At 41.6% G+C, this 19,507-nt stretch overlaps 1 protein-coding gene across 2 annotated transcripts in view; it reads left to right on the forward strand.

Annotated features, from left to right (window-relative positions):
* Positions 1–5,746: 5,746 nt before the first annotated feature.
* The window catches only part of LOC139766377 (excitatory amino acid transporter-like), a 38,541-nt gene continuing 24,780 nt past the window's right edge, over positions 5,747–19,507 (forward strand). The window contains exons 1-3 of one of the 2 annotated variants that reach the window (XM_071694945.1): positions 5,798–5,889; positions 6,054–6,296; positions 14,696–14,767. In XM_071694945.1, coding sequence (XP_071551046.1) covers positions 14,699–14,767 — 69 coding nt within the window. In that variant the 5' untranslated portion in view covers positions 5,798–5,889; positions 6,054–6,296; positions 14,696–14,698. Of the gene's footprint in view, positions 5,890–6,053; positions 6,297–14,695; positions 14,768–19,507 lie in introns of both variants that reach the window. The other variant, XM_071694954.1, reaches the window with a different exon arrangement.

Genomic DNA, 19,507 nt, shown 5'->3' on the forward strand with positions numbered 1-19,507 from the left:
ACACACAAACCAGTGTATATATCTCTCACTATCAGACGCCTCTCTTCAGTGTCTCAGTAACTCTGACAGTATGGGTCATCAACATCTGCATTTCCATCACGCTCCTCTCAGTCGTACAAGAGATTCCATCAACATTTCTCACCAACACTAGTAACTCCTGCGGTCTCACCAGCTCCAGAAACTCCAACGGAATCTTTCATCAACACTAAGATCGCTTTCATTAATTCTCTCACTTGTATCCACAACTCCGCCAGTATCTAGATCATCTTCACCAACAACTCCATCATTATTTCCGTCACTCTAATGAATGCACCCACCGTCGTGTCCAGTCTTTTGCCATTTTTTGGCCGCTGGAGTGAGAGGATGGAACATTTTGATCCCTCCAGTACAAGAAGCCTTTGTAAGGTTCGTGACCTGCTGGAGGTCTCAGTGGGATTGGAGATCAAAGAGAAAAGAAGAAAAAAATGAACAAGGAGGCTTAAGGAGCGCTCTGGGCAGCGCGGACGGCTCTCATATACTTAAACAATACCTGGGCGATAGCTGAGTTTTCAGGAACGAATTGCTCTTTGGTTCTTGAAGTGTTGACTTCTAAGAGAGGGAGAGAAACAGCCAGCTAGCTGTTGGGTAGTATCTCCATCTGGAATAACAACTCACTGTTGTATCGCACTAAGGCTAAGGAATGATCTCCAGCTCTTGTATAATGACTACCTCTACTAGTGATCACGGATTACGAGCTCTGTAATGGTTAATGCTTGTTGCATCATGGCCAGCTCTTTCGAGAACATCTGCTCTTTGATGATGGTGTTTCTTAAGTGTTGACCAGCTTTCAGATGGATACAAACTTTTGGGTGGTAACCATGGCAGGTGGCAACTATGATGGGGATGGAGAGTAGCTTTCGGACGACTGGTTTTTGAATGGTGACCTGCTCTTGACTAGAGTGATGACTCTTGAACAGCAGCCATCTTTTGAGAGGTTCTAAAATCTGTGGCCGTGAGGCGGCAGCAGCTGGATGACTGAGCAGATCCTGGGTAGTGAGGAGCTCTCATGTGATGACTGGGTCACGTACAGAGAGTGGGAGACAGACAGACAGACAAAGAGAAAGAAAATAGGAGGATAAAAAGCGAGTAACGGTATGATAGTTGTACTCAGCCAGTAAAAGTAGGAGAGTGGAACACAACCAGTAACAGTAAGAAAGTAGCACACAGCCACTAAAAGCAAGAAAATAGTACACAGCCAGTAACAGTGGGAGAGTGGAACATAGCCACGAACGGTAGGAATGTTGTACATGGCCAGGAACAGTAGGAAAGCAGCACACAACAAAGAACAGTAAGAGAGTGATACATATTCAGAAACAGTGAGAAGGTAGCATATATCCAGTAACAGTAAGAACGCGATAACACATCCAGCAACAATAAAACAGCAAGAGAGCGACACACATTCGGTAATTATAAGGGAGTGACACACATCCAGTAACTATAAGAACGACACACATCCAGTAATTATATGAGTGACACTCATTCGGTAATTATAAGAGAGTGACACACCCAGTAACTATAAGAATGACACACATCCAGTAATCATAAGAGAGTGACATACATCCAGCGACAATAAGAGAGCGACACACATCCAGTAGTAAGCCATAGATGTTTGTAAGTGTATGGTCTGTAGGAGGAGGAACAACTTCAAATGAAGAACAATGCAAAAAAATGACCTTTAAATGAAGAATAGGGCGAAAAACAGTCGCGGATGCAGAACAGGGCGAAAAAACAAATGAAAAACAGGACGAAAAACAACCACAGTTTAAAGACAGGACGAAAAACAACCACAAATTAAGCACACGACGAAAAGAAGAAAGATGAAGTGGCGAAAAAAAAAACAGCTACATTGAGAGCAGGGCTAAAAACAACTAGACAAAAATAGGACGAAAAAAACGCAGATTATGAACAGGGTGAACAATTAACACAAATGAAGAACAAGGCAAAAAAACAACCGGTGCTGAAGAACAGGGCGAAAAAGCACAGATGAAGAATAGGACAAGAAGCAATCATAGATATAGAACAAGACAAGAAACAATCACAAATAAAGAACAGGACAAGAAACAATCACAAATAAAGAACAGGACAAGAAACAATCACAAATAAAGAACAGGACAAGAAACAATCACAAATAAAGAACAGGACAAAAAATAACCATAGATGAAGACCAGGAAAAAGATCAACGCTCAATGAAGAACAAGACGAAGAACGGCCACTTGCAAGAAAAAAAGAAAGTAGAACAAAAAAGTATGAAGAGTTTGTCGAGAAAAACAACGAATGAAAAAATGAAGAACAGGGACGAGAAACGACAGGTTATGAAGAACAAGGCGACGAAAAGCGTGTATAAGGCAGAGCATCGAACAAGATATTGCTCACCACCAGTTGAAGAACAACCAAAGGTGGAGGTCAGCTGAGAATTACCTCAGAGGAGGTGGGAATGAAGGTTGCCTCGCACAATGGATGAGGACCAACCACACTGGAGGCCGTTGGAAGCACAGAAGAAGCCGCAGCGGGAGCGCCACACAGTGGGTAAGGACCAACCACAGAGGAGGCCGGCCTTTCACATCCCCACCCCCAACACACAGCGGGTGGGGAAGGAGGAGACTCTTCGACACAAGGCTTTACTGCGACAGATCTCCTCCAGGCCAGTCTTGAGCAGTATAGGCTGAGTGATCCAGTCCGTCAACACTCGCCAGTATCAGGTCAAGCAGGGGTTGGCCAGCGCGGGCCACGAGAAGCTCTACCCACATCGGAATGACTCACGCTGAATTCATTCTGAACACCGCCTTCCATATTGAATGACATACATGCACAGCCTCCTTTAAAGAGCGGTGTACATGATTATACCTCCCATGCGCTCACTACGTTGAAAGTCACCTGATCTGTGGTAGTTATTCTCCCTGCTGTTCTATAGGTCCTTATTCCCCAAGGATGTCCTCTCTTTGCATCACTAGAGTTTCACTACTTAATATCACCTTTTGTGTGATGTCTCTCTCTAACCAAACATTACCTCCTGAAGTGAACCATTTTCCCGACTCACCTTCCTCCAGCTGTCACCCAGCTGTTACCCTCCTGCAGCAGCCATCACCACAAGGATTTTCTACACTCCTCCAGCTGTCATCGTGGTTAAGACCTTTTACACCCTCCTCCAGCTGCCATTATCACTACGATCCGCTACACCCTCCTGCATCTTTTATCAACACAAGTGTCTGCTACAGCCTCCTCCAGCTGCCGTCACCACAAGGACCAGCTACACCCTCCTCCAGCTGCCACCATCGCTGAGATCAGCTACATCCTCCTCCAGCTACCACCATCGCTAAGATCAGCTACATCCTCCTCCAGCTACCACCATCGCTAAGATCAGCTACATCCTCCTCCAGCTACCACCATCGCTAAGATCAGCTACATCCTCCTCCAGCTACCACCATCGCTAAGATCAGCTACATCCTCCTCCAGCTACCACCATCGCTAAGATCAGCTACATCCTCCTCCAGCTACTACCACCACTACCACTGCACGGGTCTGCCAACATTCAAGCGACCTAACTTGCTCAATACATTTTGACTTCATCCCATCGCAAAATTGACTTCCAAGTATTTACATTTCCCAATTCTTAAGTACGGGGTTCAACCCCACACCACTTGCCCAGATAACTACCAGGCCAGCTTCCATACGAATGCACTCAGCCTCTTGCTTCAGGAGTGGGTCAATGGCGAGCCAAACTCCACGTTATAGCAGTCAGCCTGCTCCATTCAGGCTGTTCAATACAGCCAGAGCAGAGTACTTAAGTACAATACGAAATATCCTGAAGGTTATTAAAGTGTATCTTTGCCTTACTCTTCTATTGATTTCTAAAGTCCTCGAAGGATGAGTTAGGATCCTTTAAGAGTTCTTGGGCAAATCAAAAAGAAAAAGTTTAAGATCTGTGACAATGCTATAGTATCATTAAGACGTTTACACTCCTTGAGAGAAGTGTCATGTAGAATGACAATTTCTGGCGTCTTTCTTCCAAGTTTGTTTAATCGCCTCTAGGGTTTTTCAAGTTACTCAGGAAAAGTTTAAGTCCTTCATAGGTGTCTCAAGCGTGCTAGGCGTTTCCAAATGCTTTGAAGAGATTCTTAAATTCATTATAAAGGTCTAAGACCCATTCATAGATTCTAATACCCTTTCCAAATCTTAAAACTTTTCCAGACTTCATCAGTTTGGTACAGGTTTACCTGCTTCTTCTCCAATTCCCGGAACACCTACAAAGGTAAGAAATAATTTTGAATTGTTGCGTCCCTTCAGGCATTTACAGGGAGTTCTCCTATCATTGATCACGACAAACAACCATTGTACATGCTGTATCCTTTGTGAATTTTGATATCTGTAGAATAGTTACGACAGAGGGAAGAATCATGTGCTTCCATCATCTGCTTCTGCTGTTATTCCGAAGAAATTGAGTCGCTCTTTCGGATGGCTTCAGGCTCAGGGGCATGCTGTACATACCAAGGTCAGTGTATTTCATACTGTAACAAACAAGAGAAGAACTGCTCTTATAGATAGATACCAGCTAGTTAATAGATGTCAATTGCTAGCCCATCTTAAGGACATGGGAATTCTTAATGAATACAGTAGGACTTTGAATCATAATTCTGCGTGTTTGTTTATACTATATATATATATATATATATATATATATATATATATATATATATATATATATATATATATATATATATATATATATATATATATATATATATATATATATATTTATATATATATATATATATATATATATATATATATATATATATATATATATATATATATATAAATATATATATATATATATATATATATATATATATATATATATATATATATATATATATATATATATATATATATATATATTTCTTTTTTTTTTCAAACTTCGCCATTTCCCGCATCAGCAAGGTAGCGTTAAGAACAGAGGACTGGGCCTCTGAGGGAACATCCTCACCTGGCTCCCTTCTCTGTTCCTTCTTTTGGAAAATTAAACAAAAAAAACAAGAGGGGAGGATTTCCAGCCCCCCGCTCCCTCCCCTTTTAGTCGCCTTCCACGACACGCAGGGAATACGTGGGAAGTATTCTTTCTCCCCTACCCCCAGGGAAATATATATATATATATATATATATATATATATATATATATATATATATATATATATATATATATATATATATATATATATATATATATATATATATATATATATATATATATATATATATATGTATATATATATATATATATATATATATATATATATATATATATATATATATATATATATATATATATACATATATATATATATTTGAATGCATTAGAATTCAAATCTTTTTTATCATATCATTACTGAAATATATCTTTGTATAAGTGTGTGTGTGTGTGTGTGTGTGTGTAAGCAAATGTCTTATATTTGTGAATGTCGCTCTATGAGCGTATGTGCATAAAAGAAATACACACACGTGATCGTGCTAAGAAGAGTGAGGATGTTTATAGAGATATGTATTACCATTGCCTAGACCTCTTACTTAACTAGCGCTTGAATTCTTCATTTAGTTCAACGTGCCTGCATTATCAACTTACGCATGTTTTGAAATTCTCTTCACTCAAGCACATCACTAGAAAACGAAGAAGACTTGTGTTGAGACCTGGTGGAGGTCGGGGTGACGTCGACGCAGCGACGGCTGGCAGCGGTTGCCAGCGTCTTGGAGACTCAAACTGGGCCAAGACGCCGCCGCCTCCGCTACCCGTTGCGGTCACCTCCCTCCAGTCCGTCTTGTGGCAGACGGTCCTTTACCTGGAACTTCGTCCTTCTGGTATATCTTATCTTCCTTCGCCAGTGATTCATAATGTATAATATTTGAGATCTTAAAATACATTTAAACATAAGAATACATTAACCCGATACTGTGCAGAGTTAAACTTTACTTGTGTCATCATTCCGTGAAAGTCTCAAGGTGTCCGGCAATTCTTTTTATAGTATACAAGATATACTGTACAAGACGTTATACAAGAGTTCACCGACACTTTATCGAGAAAGTTTGCCGCTTGGTATCGAGGCTGTGTGGGATTCTTAAACCAGTGACACGCTACAGTGCGCGGGAAATATATCACAACACATTTAGTCCGATAACGATGGACAGTGTTTTCCCAGAGAAGTAGAGGTCTTCTCCAGACCAATCTGCAAAGAACCGTTCACAGTCATCAAGTGATTCAAGGCTTGGTAAGTAATACACTATTAAGGATAACGATGTGGAAGATAAGAAGATTACGGCAAAGATAAGACAACAAGCGATAGTGATAGCACATCATTGAAGATGCTTCTTTTGATATAGATACTAAGTCAATATGTGTCATGAATTTCCTCCTCTGTATGGCATGTCAACCTCTGAATCTTCACGAAATTCACACAGGTTCTAGTCTTCTCTCTATTAAATCCTTCGAGTATTTCACCAGTTTTCTCATCTGTTGACTAAGTGAAAGAGGTTCTAACTTTCTCGTAGGTAATGTCTCTTATGTGCCTTCCCTGCCTGCACGCTTGTGTCTTACCAACGATGTCTTCTTTTATATGTCAACCCACCGTGTCTTCCACCATCTACCATGTATTTTTCGTCTCTCAATGTACCTCGCTGTGTTTTCTGTCCAGTGCAGTACCTTGCCTACTTGTCTGCTCCAGTATGCTTCCATATTTTCCAGGTGTCTCTTCAGAGATTCCTCTGTTGTACTTATTTCACCGTGCTCTCCTTACTGAGTCGGCTGTATTTTTTCTACAGACTCCTCATGTCGTCTGCCATCTTGTGTTTGTCCCACTGAAGTTTCTCAACTGTGTCCCCCGACTGAAGTTTCTCAACTGTGTCCCTCCACTGTACCTCCCCGCTTACTTTTCCACTGACTCTCCTCCGTGCAGCTCCTTACTGCGATTTCCTCTGTGCATTCCCTTCCACCTTCTTCGTCTCATTCACAATTGTACCTCATCCACCTACATTACCTCATCCATTGGAAATCCTGCACTTCCCACATTCACCCTTTCACCTCTCTTGGACAAAACGTTTTCCTAGTTCTAGCAAAGTAAGAACGTTTATCTTACTCTAACCCCTCCTTTCTCACTCCCAATATATATCCCCTTCATTGCGTCCTGCCCGCACCACTGTGACTGTGTACCTTCTTCATTGTATATGCTATAGTGTTCGTCACCTACGATACTCCCTCCACTGTGGCTATCCTCTGCTTATCCTGTACCACTTTCCTCAATGTTGTTCCTCTTTTAGATTCAGCAGTATCTACCTTTCTTCAGTTTAATCAGTTCAAGTCCTCGTCTGTGCCTTTGTAGGTACAGTTCCCTAAGTATTCCTCCTCAGCTGCTTTTCTCGCTGTGTTTCCCAATAGTGACTACACTATTCTGACCGCACACTGTGATTTCCCCAATCTACCTCCCTGCTCTTCCTTTCCTACCGTGCTTCTCCAGTTGATTCTCCCATTATGGCTCCCACATTATAACTGATACACTGTCGGTCTTTTCAATCTCCCATCCCTACTATGACTCCTCCATCATGATTTCTTTAGCATAACTTATCCTCTCAATGTGCCTCAGTGCTCCCCTCACAGTGACTCCCTCACTAAATTCCCCGCAGTGTCTCCGTCACTGTTCCTCTTTCACTGTACTTCCCTCTTTTTGCTCCCCTTATTGTGCTTCCCTCACTAAGCTTTCTTATCTTTAGTTCCCTCACTAGGCATCCCTCACTATACTCCCCCATTGCTCTCTCTTAACTTTGACTTCCCACTGACTTCCCTTACTTTTCCTTCACTATGCTCCTTTCATTGCGTTTTCTTTACCTATTCACTCTGCCTCCCTTACTGTGAATCCTTCAGTGTGCCTTCGCTGCCTTGCCTCCCTCACTTTGTCTTCCTGGGTGCGCCTCCTTCACTTTGCTTGTCCTACAGCACCAGTCACACCCTAACCTTGGTCACAGAAGAATGTTTCTGTTGAGCGCTCTCTTACCGTGAGATCGAGTACTATGGTCGAATGCTTTCATTGATCCATTCCGCCTGCTGTTAGTGAATACTTATTGAGGCTCAAAGAAAAGTTTCTACCCAGGAATGAAGGTAAATGTGACTTTTTTTCTATTTCTGGATTAGGCTATGAGAAGAGATTTGTTGAAGTTTAGCAGTAGTAGGTGGCACGTCGCAATAAGCAGCAAGCATGTCTTCACCCCCCCCAACAGCTCGGGCTGTGCCCAGGCTATTGAGGTGCATCGTCGGTCAACCGAGCTGTTGTAGACTTTAGCCCTCAGGTCCACATAGACTCCATAGCCTGACTGTTCTAGTTCACTTTGTAAGTACTTGTCCTGCGAACTTTCAAGCTTCTCTGTTGATAAACCTATGAAGTTTCTAACAATAGCAGGCAAGATGTTGAAGAGTCTTAGGCCGTGGATGTTAAAGGTTCTCTCTTTTTGTGTATATCGCACCTTTGGAATTTCGAGGTAGCATTCTACAAAGTCTTCCATACCTGTCGTGCCAGTAGGATGTTATTTCCGAATATAAGTTGGAACTATACCTTCCACGATTTTCCGGGTATTGATGATGATATACCTTTCTCCACTGTTTACACTCCATAAAGTCAGAGAATATAGCCTCCGAGATTTCAGCCGTTCCCAATAGTTTAGTTCATTTACCATATTACTATGGCCTGTGAAAGATTTCTCAACGCTTTCTAATTCTTCAATCTCGTCCGCCTTCTAGGGTGATCGTAGAATGCAGCAATATTCGGTTCATGAAAGATTTTATCATTGGATCTTCTTCCCTTATCTTGAAGGTCCGCAGGATCCAGCCTAACATCCTTCTGCATGAAACAACCGTTGTTATATTGCGTTCACTGAAGGTTACGTCGTTAGACATTGTTATTCAAAGGACTTTCACGTTATTCAACTGGTTTTTGATAACGTGTGTGTCTGTCCGATGTTTTGTATAAATTTTCTCATTATTTTCTCCATACTGGACGAGATGAAAGTTGCCTCCACTGAAAAACATGTTCTCGATTACCCAATTTAAGACTTCATTTCTGTAGCCTTTCAGCATCCTCTATCGAAGTATTTTTCATACTTATTCTTGTCTCATGTGCAAAGAATGATATGAAACTGTGGCTCATGTTTAATGTTAAATGTACGGATGAGGAACAGGAGGGGTGTGAAAGAAGTTATTGCTTAAGTGAGTTCTCTTTACCGTGGGAGCACTGGATATGGCATAGTATATAACTACATGTTGTGATCTATCAGTTAAAAGTTTGCATATCCATTTCCCAATTTTTCCAGGTATTCTCATTTTTTGCATGTGCTATGACACCATGATCACATTTGTTAAATGTATTTGCAAAGATGTGTAAATCGCGTCAGTATTTTCTGTTTCCAGAGCTTCAACAATCCTATCATTATAGTCAAGCAACTGAAAGAGGCAAGACCTTCCCGCCCTGAAACCATAATGTCCTGAGTTACGTAGAGTGTTCATTTCCATGAATTCAGTCAGTTCGCCTCTTAGGACTCTTACGAAGATTTAGATAGTGTTCCATCTTAATGCTATCGGTCGATAGTTTTTTTGGGACTGCTTCGCTCCCACCTTTGTGGAGTGGGGTGATTGGGAGTCATTTCCAGACTCTCGGTAATGATACCAGAGTCTAGACGTTTCTCCAGCGGACAGTTAGAGGCTCCTACTAGAAGTGTTCTGCATTCATTTGCATTTCTACTGTCAGAAGAAAGCACCAGGGGTATCGGGAAAGTTAGTGATGGCGACGCAGGGAAGCAGCATCGAGTTTATTTTTGTTTTCTAGGGTTGTCAGAGGAGAGGAAGAACAGGTGGGACAAGGGAAAAGATATTTGTGAAGGAAATAACTACTTAAGTGTGTACACATGTATGGTGTAATTCTTTACGCTTGTGGACGACCATCTGGAAGCGTGTTTTTGGTGCCATATTTATATGCCTGGGGCAGACTGTGGGTATACATGTATTAGTGCAGTATCTATCTCTGGTGTTGTGAAGGAGCCTCACTAAGCTAAGGTAAACATTTCGATGAATGACTTCTTGGTAGTTATGAGGCTTCGAGAGAACCAAGGGCGTTCCATGTTTGTATTGTTGTCGAGATCTCGGTTTTGTCTGTAGTTTATATCATCGTTGTCTTCCAGTCTCTGTCATGTTTCAATAGACTGCTTCTCTTAGGTATGTACCGACTAGTTTAATCGTTAATCGTTCTTGCTTTTGTAAGATGTCTTCAATGTAGTGGTATATTTCATTTGTGACGAAACGTAAAGTCTTACTCTAATTCCTCTGTAACTTTAACATGCGTGATTTGGAGGAGAGGAATATTGGTATAAATTAGTAAATTAGAGCAGCTATTGGTTTAACAAAAAACATTTCTGAACACGAAAACCAACGATCTAATTAACGAGTGCAATCTACCAGACTACAAATTATTTTGTGAGGAACGGAGAAGGTCGAGGAGGCGGAACTGCACTCTGTGTAGAATCTAACTTAAACCCCATCGAAATTTAGACTACAACACCCCTGTCGCTATTGAACACGTGTGTTCAGATTAGCTAAGAGTCTTCCAAACTTTGCATAAGTGTCATCTATAAATGCCATAGTCAGCCAACAGATACCGACACTGTCATATACGAGAGTTTACAAACGAACAATATAGGATAAAGACTCGATCATTCTTCGGGGTTTTTTAAACTTCCAGAAATTAACTGACAAACTATCTCAAGTGTAGACAGTGAATCTATTAGACTTATCAACGTTGTCGAAAACAATTTTCTCTACCAAACCGCCACCGAGCTGACGAGGAAAGCTAACATAATTGATTTAGTTCTTGCAACCCAGGAGTTCTAAGTGACTAATCCTGGGTGTTGATGAACATCTAAGGCACTCGTGACCCTAACATGGTTAGGTTCGACGTAAATATCAAAACCGACTGTACTAGAATCAGTATTATTATCTCTAACTTTAAAAGGGAGGATCTTAATGGGCTGCGTGACGCATTAGAGAGTTTCATCCGTGTTGTTTCATGGCCAGAGGAGTTATGGGCATTAAATCAAACGATGCATGAACCAACTCAAGGTAAGAATGTATTAAACTTAGTGCTATCATGAGATAGAAATTAGATAAGCTTCTATGACGTCGGTGATCAGCTGGGTAACACTGATCACAGTATAATCACATTCACTGTTAACTTTGGCTTACGTTTTGAAGATCATGATTTGATACCAAAGTACATATCAGCTAAAATCGGTCAAATTGAGTCCGGAGCAACATAAACTGAATCAGGCTTTTAGACATAGATACGAATGATGAAAGGTGGAGTGATTTCAAAAATGTAATATTCACCAATGAGAGAGATGATGTTCCCAGAGAGAAAAGTAAGAGTAAAGTGAAAGAAAAGTCAGGTTGGATGAACGAAGAATACATAGATTTGATTAACCGTTGAATGGGGGATACAGGAAATCCAAAAGTGACAATCCATAGGACCACGTCATGTATACTAGATTACAGAGGTGTTGTACGAAGTAAATGAGAGTCAGTTGAACAGCATGGGTGAAAAGAGAATTTCTCACAGTGTTAAAGAAAATCCGGAGGAATTCTTCAGGTACATGAGAAGCAAGAGAAACTTCAACACAATAAGCCCACTGTCTACCGAAAATGGCGCCTTGGAAATATGACAACAAAATTATGACTTCAATATCAAACGAAATATTTGATTCAGTGTTCACCATCAAGATATATCATAAACCACAAGCACAAAACTCATATTAAGGTCAGATAAAGGAAAAGTTAGGTATCCCATACGTAATATTCTGAGCGATGAGATACTTAGATATTGAAGAAATTAATCCGAGTAATCATCTGGCCCGAATGAATTTTTTCCAAGAGTAATGAAAGACTTAAGCCGACAGTCGGTATTTCTGATCACCGAGAGCTACAAGAAGTTGCTGGTAAATGATACACCAGTTTATAAAACAAAAGAAATAGAACGACTATCAACCAATCATCTAGTTAGAATCTTAGGTAAAAATGGCATAAATGATAACCAGGAATAGGTAGTTAGCCTTTCGGCTAATAAAGGAACGACTGAATGTCAATATGGGCTACGTAACATCGGTTAATAGATCTAGGAAAGATCCTTATTAGATAAGGAAATAACTTGGTCTCCAGAATACCCTCAGATGTTTCAGAATACCGTGCAGAAGATGGCTAGGTAGAATTAGAGCACACAGCACAATCATGTTAGCGCATGGATACCAGTCTCGCCGACGGCCACAAGACAAGCGAGTGGCATTCAAGTGGCGAAGTAGGCTATCCGAATTGACAATCTAACACCCCAGCTGAGAAAGCCTATCTTCTCTGTATCCGACTTTCCTCTCACTCTACTCTGGATGATTTCGTTTCTAGGCCTTCCCTCCCCCTTCCTCCCCTCACTCTCTCCAACAGAACCTATCTCCTCTCCCGTTGTTTCCCCATGCAAAATCTTTCAAATTTTCTCCCAGCTACAGGGGAATAAGGCGGTCTATGTCTTGTGTTCTATAATAGTGTGCCTCGGACCAGTTTCGAACTTTTCTCGCCCACTTCGGCTGTCTGAGAATCAGAACTTCCCTTTCTACATGGAGGAATGTCCTGCTTCATCTTATATCTAAAAAGGAGATTGACCTTGCGAACGTTCTTACTCTTGCAGTCTCCAAAGTCTTTAAAACTCTCCTTGACTCTCACAAATCTAAACACTTAAAATGTCATTCCCATCTTGAAGATCATCTGTTCGGTTTATTTCCAGTTTATCATCTCTGCTATGTGACGCACATTGGGTCCTCAAGTCTTAGAGAGTTTGGTGAATCTTTTGTCTTGGTTTTCGACATGTTTAGAGCTTTGACAGGATTTAGTGCAAGTCTTTGCTTACCAAATTTCCTTCCTTTGCTTAATCTGTTTATTTCTGTTGTCTGAAGCATTGGTTTCCTTCCGTTCATTCCACTCTAGTAGTCGTTGCTGGAACGACATCTTATCCTACCAGAATTAGTGTCTCCCAGGGTTCCGTCCTACTACTTACCCTCCTTCTTCTCTCTGTAAATGATCCTACTTCAACCTCCAACTCTAGTCATTCTTACTTAAACTGTTCCACTTTACACTTCTCAGTTCACTTTCCTCTCTCTTGTTTACTCTGAACATCTGTCCAATTCAACACGACGAGGAAGCAGTAATTGGGTTAGATTTTGTTAGTTCAACTGTGCCAATAAGCAATTTTTGACTGCATCTCTCTAAATCTCTCTCATATCCTACTAGCTGATCTAAAACCTCAGTTGAACTCTGCAGTAACGAAAAAACATGTTGGATATAACCATGTCTTCCTCTATGTTCGGGAAATCCCGCTTGATGAACATCACAAAATCTGTTTCCTAAAAGCTGGTTCTCTATTGGTGTGTCCATGATTTTTTTTTTTTTTTTGCAAGCATCTCTTCCTTATCTAAACTGGCTCATTCATCCCAAAAATGAAATGGAAAGCTTGCCATCCTATCTCCTCAACTCTCCAGTTATCACCTCATTTCATCCATCCTTTTCTATCGTCCTTAATGTTGCTTCCCTTTCTCTGTTCTAAAGGTGCTATTTCAGCTACTGCTCCCGCTTGCTGTCTACGTGTGGCCTAGTCCTTTTGGCCTAAACCCATGGCATGCATCTGGCTGCTACTTCCTATGGCTTTTAGGTGGAGGCCAGCTACACAAGGAACAACCATCATAAAACCTCCCTTCTTTGGCGACGGAACTGTGGAATTCCCTTCCGACTTTTGGTTTTTTCCTCTTCCTATAACCTCTCCGCCTTTTAGAGTCGGGTTTCCAGACACCTGAGGAGACCAATTCAATTTTTCTTTTATTCTTTCTCGTTCTAAGACGGTCATGATTGGTAAATATTTTTTGTCCGTGCCTCACCTGCTACCATTGATTCAATATGTTTATGGAGAAACCAAATCAGCAAATTTTTACTGAGCAGCAAAAATTGTATGCTTTTGTGAGTCAAACATGACATATGCAAAAGAAAAAAAAAAGGACACTGCGACCACTCTGTTGCTCTGAGTCACAATAGCATATTTCTATGTCTCAGGTTACAGGATTATCATGCGTTTCATATGAGGACTCACATTCAGCCAGTACGGCGTATACACGAGTAAACAGAAGACGACCAGAACGATACATGCTAGTAAAGTAAGGAGGGTACACGTTCGACCAGTATCGCATTAACGGGAAATGTAAACAGGAAGGACAGAAGACCAGCTTGGTATATACAGGTACAGTGGACATGACACATACGACCAGCACGGTATATAAAGATACAGTAGATTTGTCATGCGCGACCAAGACTGTGTATCTAAGCAAAGCAGACAATGTACACTTACTACAGCCGGGAAGGTATCTATAAGTGATTTGGTGACGAGACGCACGCGACCAGACCTATATCTTTAGAGGAGAAATGACACTTTCGATATGACAAGAATAATATCTACGGGTGATGCATATAAGGATCGTATATGATTATGATGATATCTAAATGAAATATGTATATAGACTGATAAACATGGTTTTGATCTCTGTGTTACAGGAGATGGAGGCCAACACCTACAGCACGGAAGTCATCAGGATGACCGAACCCGAGCCCTCTGCAAGCAGCAAGGTGAGGCCACCTACCCACCATCTGCACTCTGACTGTCCATTGCTGCCCACTGCTTGCCCGCCACCTGCTCACTACTGACCCACAACTAGCCAATAATCTGACTCTACCTTTCCACTTATAACTCACTGCCTGTCTCATAGTTTTCCGCCACCTGTCAACATCTTACCCACCACCTGACTACCACTGGCCTACTATTAGCCCACTGCCTGCCAACTAGTAGCCCACTACCTTCCCACCATCTGACCAAAACCCGCTCACCGCCTGCCCACTACCTTTCTCCTACTTTCCCACTATCTGTTATTCATCTACCAACCACCTGCTAAATACAAGCCACTGTCTACCCACCAAATTACCAACTGACCGTCTACCCAACACCTGTAAACTACCTGTCCTCCACCTGCCCACAACCTGCTTGCCACCTACCACTTGACCCCCACTTGATCAAAGGTTACTAAGAAAAGTTAGGTCATACAATGTAGATGGGGTTGTTCGTCGGTGATTAGGAAATTGGTCAACTGGCAATAAATAAAAAGCGATTAACTGTCAGGCCTCAGAATAGGTCAGACACAACAAGTGGTGTACCACAAGGATCAGCCTTTGGACCGGTCCTCTTTGTTATACAATTCATTAATAATATTGGTAATGGGCTGCATTGTAAGATATCGAATATCATAGGTGATACTAAGCTGAGAAATAAACCTACAGCTGAATTTTGAAAGTCAGCAACTTCAAACTGGCATAAACAAGCTGACGAACTGGGCTCATACGTGGCAAATGAATCTTGATAATGATAAGCGTAAAGTTTTCCCTATCGGTGGCAAAAACGAGAAGGCAAGCTACAGTATGAATTCTGCTGAGCCACAAAGGTGAATAACGTAAAAGACTGGGCGTAATATTGTTTACTGAAATTAAATCAAGTAAGCAGAAAAAAGGAGTGAACAAAATTCTTGGTTTCATAGACAGGGCTTTCAAATTTAAGTTTGGGGAAATCATCCTAACCTTTAAAATTCACTGGTGTGTCCAGGTTTGGTCAGCCTACTCAAAGAAAAGACACTGACAGAATGGAGAGAGTACACTTTTAAGCTTCCAAGATGATTCCAGGACTGAGAAATAAATCTTATGAGAGCCGGATATACGACTTCGATCTCTTCAGCTTAGAAAAGAGAAGGTTAAGAGATGGTCTAATTAAGATATTCAGAATTATCAAAGGCTGCAATCAACTCAATGTAACAAGCTATTTAAAGGTTGGTTCATCTCGTTTCCCTCGTATTGATAGAAATGAACTCGTGGCCAATGTTTTATCTCGAATAAGGGGAAATATCTTATCTTCAACAGGGTTGTTAACATATGGAATAATTCAGCAAACACAGTGGTTGAAAGCAGCACTTTCGGTGTTTGTGAATGTGCATCCTCAGATGCCGCTTTGTTTTGCCAGTGTACAAAGCGTTGCATCTTACGTCTTACTTGAAAAATGACTTGATGGTATTTCTTGTTTCAAGTGCTACTCTCATTTTAACCTGTGGACAAATTTCAAGTAATGAAATGATCAACATCTCACAAGGGTATAATCGCCCTTCCTTAGAGCAGATTTTAATGCAAATCAATCCAGCATTCTCAAAGTTTAAGGATGCTATTCCTAGGGAGCTGCAGTCGTCAATTGCCTACCAGTATAAGTACGACAGCTGTAATGCTTTATATATATAGGCAGGGCAAAGCGACACATCAGGACTCACATTCACAAACACCTTGGGCGATCAGTATGAACGTACTGCCAAATTACCAAGCCCCTTTCTCAGCAATAAGGAATCGCGCTCAAGACAATGACCACCCAGTGTCGTCAGCATGCTTATCTGTATTAGCCAATAACTCATCAAATAACAAAAATGTTAAAACTAGAGTCCCTCCTGTCCCACAGCAACACACCTACTATAAGTGACTATAACGTATCAACAGAATTGTTGTGTTTTTAGATACGTTTTATAAGGTTTAGAGCAGATCTCTCTGTTGTTTTTGAATGCAAGTTTTAACGTTCGGATATCCAATTACGAACTGAAGAATTTCAATTTCGACTATGAAATATTGCCTCTGTTGAATATGAATGAGGCACGTTCTAATGTAGTCTTGATAAGGTAGGATTGTCATTTTTAGTTTTTCTTTATTCCACTGAAAGTGGATGGAGAGAATGAGTGATTATATGTGCTTATGCACCTGGTCATGAGAAGAAAGATCTTTAGAGGCAAGTGTTTTGGGAGCAGCTGAGTGAGTGTGTCAGCAGCTTTGGTACTAGTGATGGGTGATTTAAATACTAAGGTGAGTAATGTGGCAGTTGAGGGTAAATTGGTGTAAATGTGGTATTCAGTGTTGTGAATGGAAATGGTGAAGAGTTTGAGGATCTGTGGGATGAAAACAGACTGGTGATTGGAATACCAGGTTTAAAAAGAGGTATACCTAAGTATACATATGTGAGCAGGTGAAATGGTCATAGGGCATTAATAGATTACGTGTTGATTAATAGCCGTGTAAAAAGAGAGAGTTTTGGATGTGTATGTGCTGAGAGGGGCATCTAGTGGGATGTCTGATCACTATCTCGCGAAGGTGAAGATTTGTAAAGGTTTTCAAGAAAGAAGAAAGAATGTCAGGGAGAAGAGAGTGGTGAGAGTAAGTGAGCTTGGAAAAGAGACTTGTGTGAAGAGGTACCAGGAGAGATTGAGTGCGGAATGGCGAAAGGTGAGAGCAAATGACGTGAGGGCGAGTGGGTGAGGAATGAGATGTAATTAGGGAAGCAGTAATGGCACGTGCAAAAGATGCATGTGGCATGAGAAACGTGAGAGATAGGCTGATTAGAAAGGGTAATGAGTGGTTGGATGAAGAAGTAAAGGTGTTAGTGAAAGAGAAAAGAGAGGCGTTTGGCCGATACGTACAAGGAAGGAGTGCAAATGACTGAGAGAGATATGAGAGAAAGCAGGCAGGAGGTCAAGAGGAAGGTGCAAGGGTTGAAAAAGAGAGCAAATGAGAGCTAGGGCGAGAGAGTACCATTAAACTTTAGGGAGAATAAAAAGATGTTTTGGAAGAAGATAGATAACGCCCGTTTCACGCGTTAGTGGAGTAGCACCAGGAACAGACGAAGAAAGGCACCCGCTCACATCCATTGTTTTACTAAGCGAAATCCACCGAAACTACGATCCTTCTCACATGATGTTCTCGTAACGAACTTGACCTAAGTAACTCTCAACGCGCGTCCTACGGTAGAAGACTGACGGTCTCCTTTGATTACTCCTGTCTTCATGACATTGCATATCCCAGAGTTAAAGAGTACATGAGCCGTGTGCCTGACCTCTGCTGCGCTTCGTCCAGATCTCCCTGTAGTAATTCATACCGCCTCGTTATTTAGCAATTTTTGCAAACTTTTGTATCGTCAGCAAACATAGTCAGGTACATTTTACCCTTTGCTAGGTAAATGATCAATGTAGATGTGATTACTATCTGTGTGGTAAGGAGCGAGTTTTGCACTCGTGTTGCCCATTGTCATAACCTTGTATATATGTGCCATTTTTTTTCTTATGTGTGTGTAATTGCTCTAAGTGATCCATCTGAGTGCTCGCTGTGAGTGAATCTAACTGAGTGATCTCAATGAATGGTCCTCTGAGTTGTCCTTATGAGCAGTTGCACTAAATGACCCCAGTGAGTGATCCCCACTAAGTGATCCCACCCAATGATTCCCACTCAGTGTTTCCTACCGAGTGATCCCAATCAGTGACTCCCATTCGGTGTTCCCAACTGAGTAATCTCACTCAGTAGTCTCACTCAGTGATCCCCACTCAGTGCTCCTCACTGAGTGATCCCATTCAGTGATCCTCATTCAGTGTTTTCCACTGAGTGATCCCAATCAGCATCCACCAATGAGTGATCCTACTTAGTGTTGCACACTATGTGATCCCACTCAGTGGTTACTACTCAGTGATCCCCACTCACTGTTCACCACTGAGTGATCGCGCTCAGTGTTCCCCACTGAGTAATTCCACTCAGTGATCCCCACTCAGCGTTCTCCACTGATTTATTCTCAGTAACCTCCACTCGGTGTTTTCACTCAATGGTCCTCACATAGTGATCCCCCACTCAGTGTTCCCCACTGAGTGATCCCAATCAATGTAATCCACATTGAATGGCTCTCAAAAAGTGATCCCCACCAATTGATCCTCACACTGTAATCACCACTCAGTGATCCTCACTGAGTGGTTTCTATATAGTGAACCCCTCTGAGTAATCTCCACTGAGTGATCTCCACATAGTGAGCATACCGAGTGGTCCCACTTAATGTTCACAAAAGGTTGACGGTCGATGCAGCGCTGGTAGACTGCTGTGTGTACGAGAGAACGTGAGCAAGGCACATCTCGCCACCTGAACTGATCATCATCTGATGTTCAGGATGTGTGGAGAAGCACTTGCATTCTGCGCACGCCCACCTCCAGGTGGGAGGCTTCTGTTCTATCTTTCATTTTTTCTTTAAGCTACATTGAAAATGTAGGTTTGTGGATAAGGCGATACCTTCCATGTAATTTCACATGGATCTATGTCGAGTTCATGGATGAGGGGAAGTGGCAACAGCTGATAACAGTATAAAGTAGATGTTCACAGATTTTAAAAATGGAAAACTAAATGCGTTACACACAAGAGATTATCCGGCATAAACACTGCTACAGCGTTGGTCTCTCGTGGTGGAAGGCCATTACCCTCTCCACT

Source organism: Panulirus ornatus, chromosome 4, assembly GCF_036320965.1.
Source record: "Panulirus ornatus isolate Po-2019 chromosome 4, ASM3632096v1, whole genome shotgun sequence".
Lineage (NCBI taxonomy): Eukaryota > Metazoa > Arthropoda > Malacostraca > Decapoda > Palinuridae > Panulirus > Panulirus ornatus.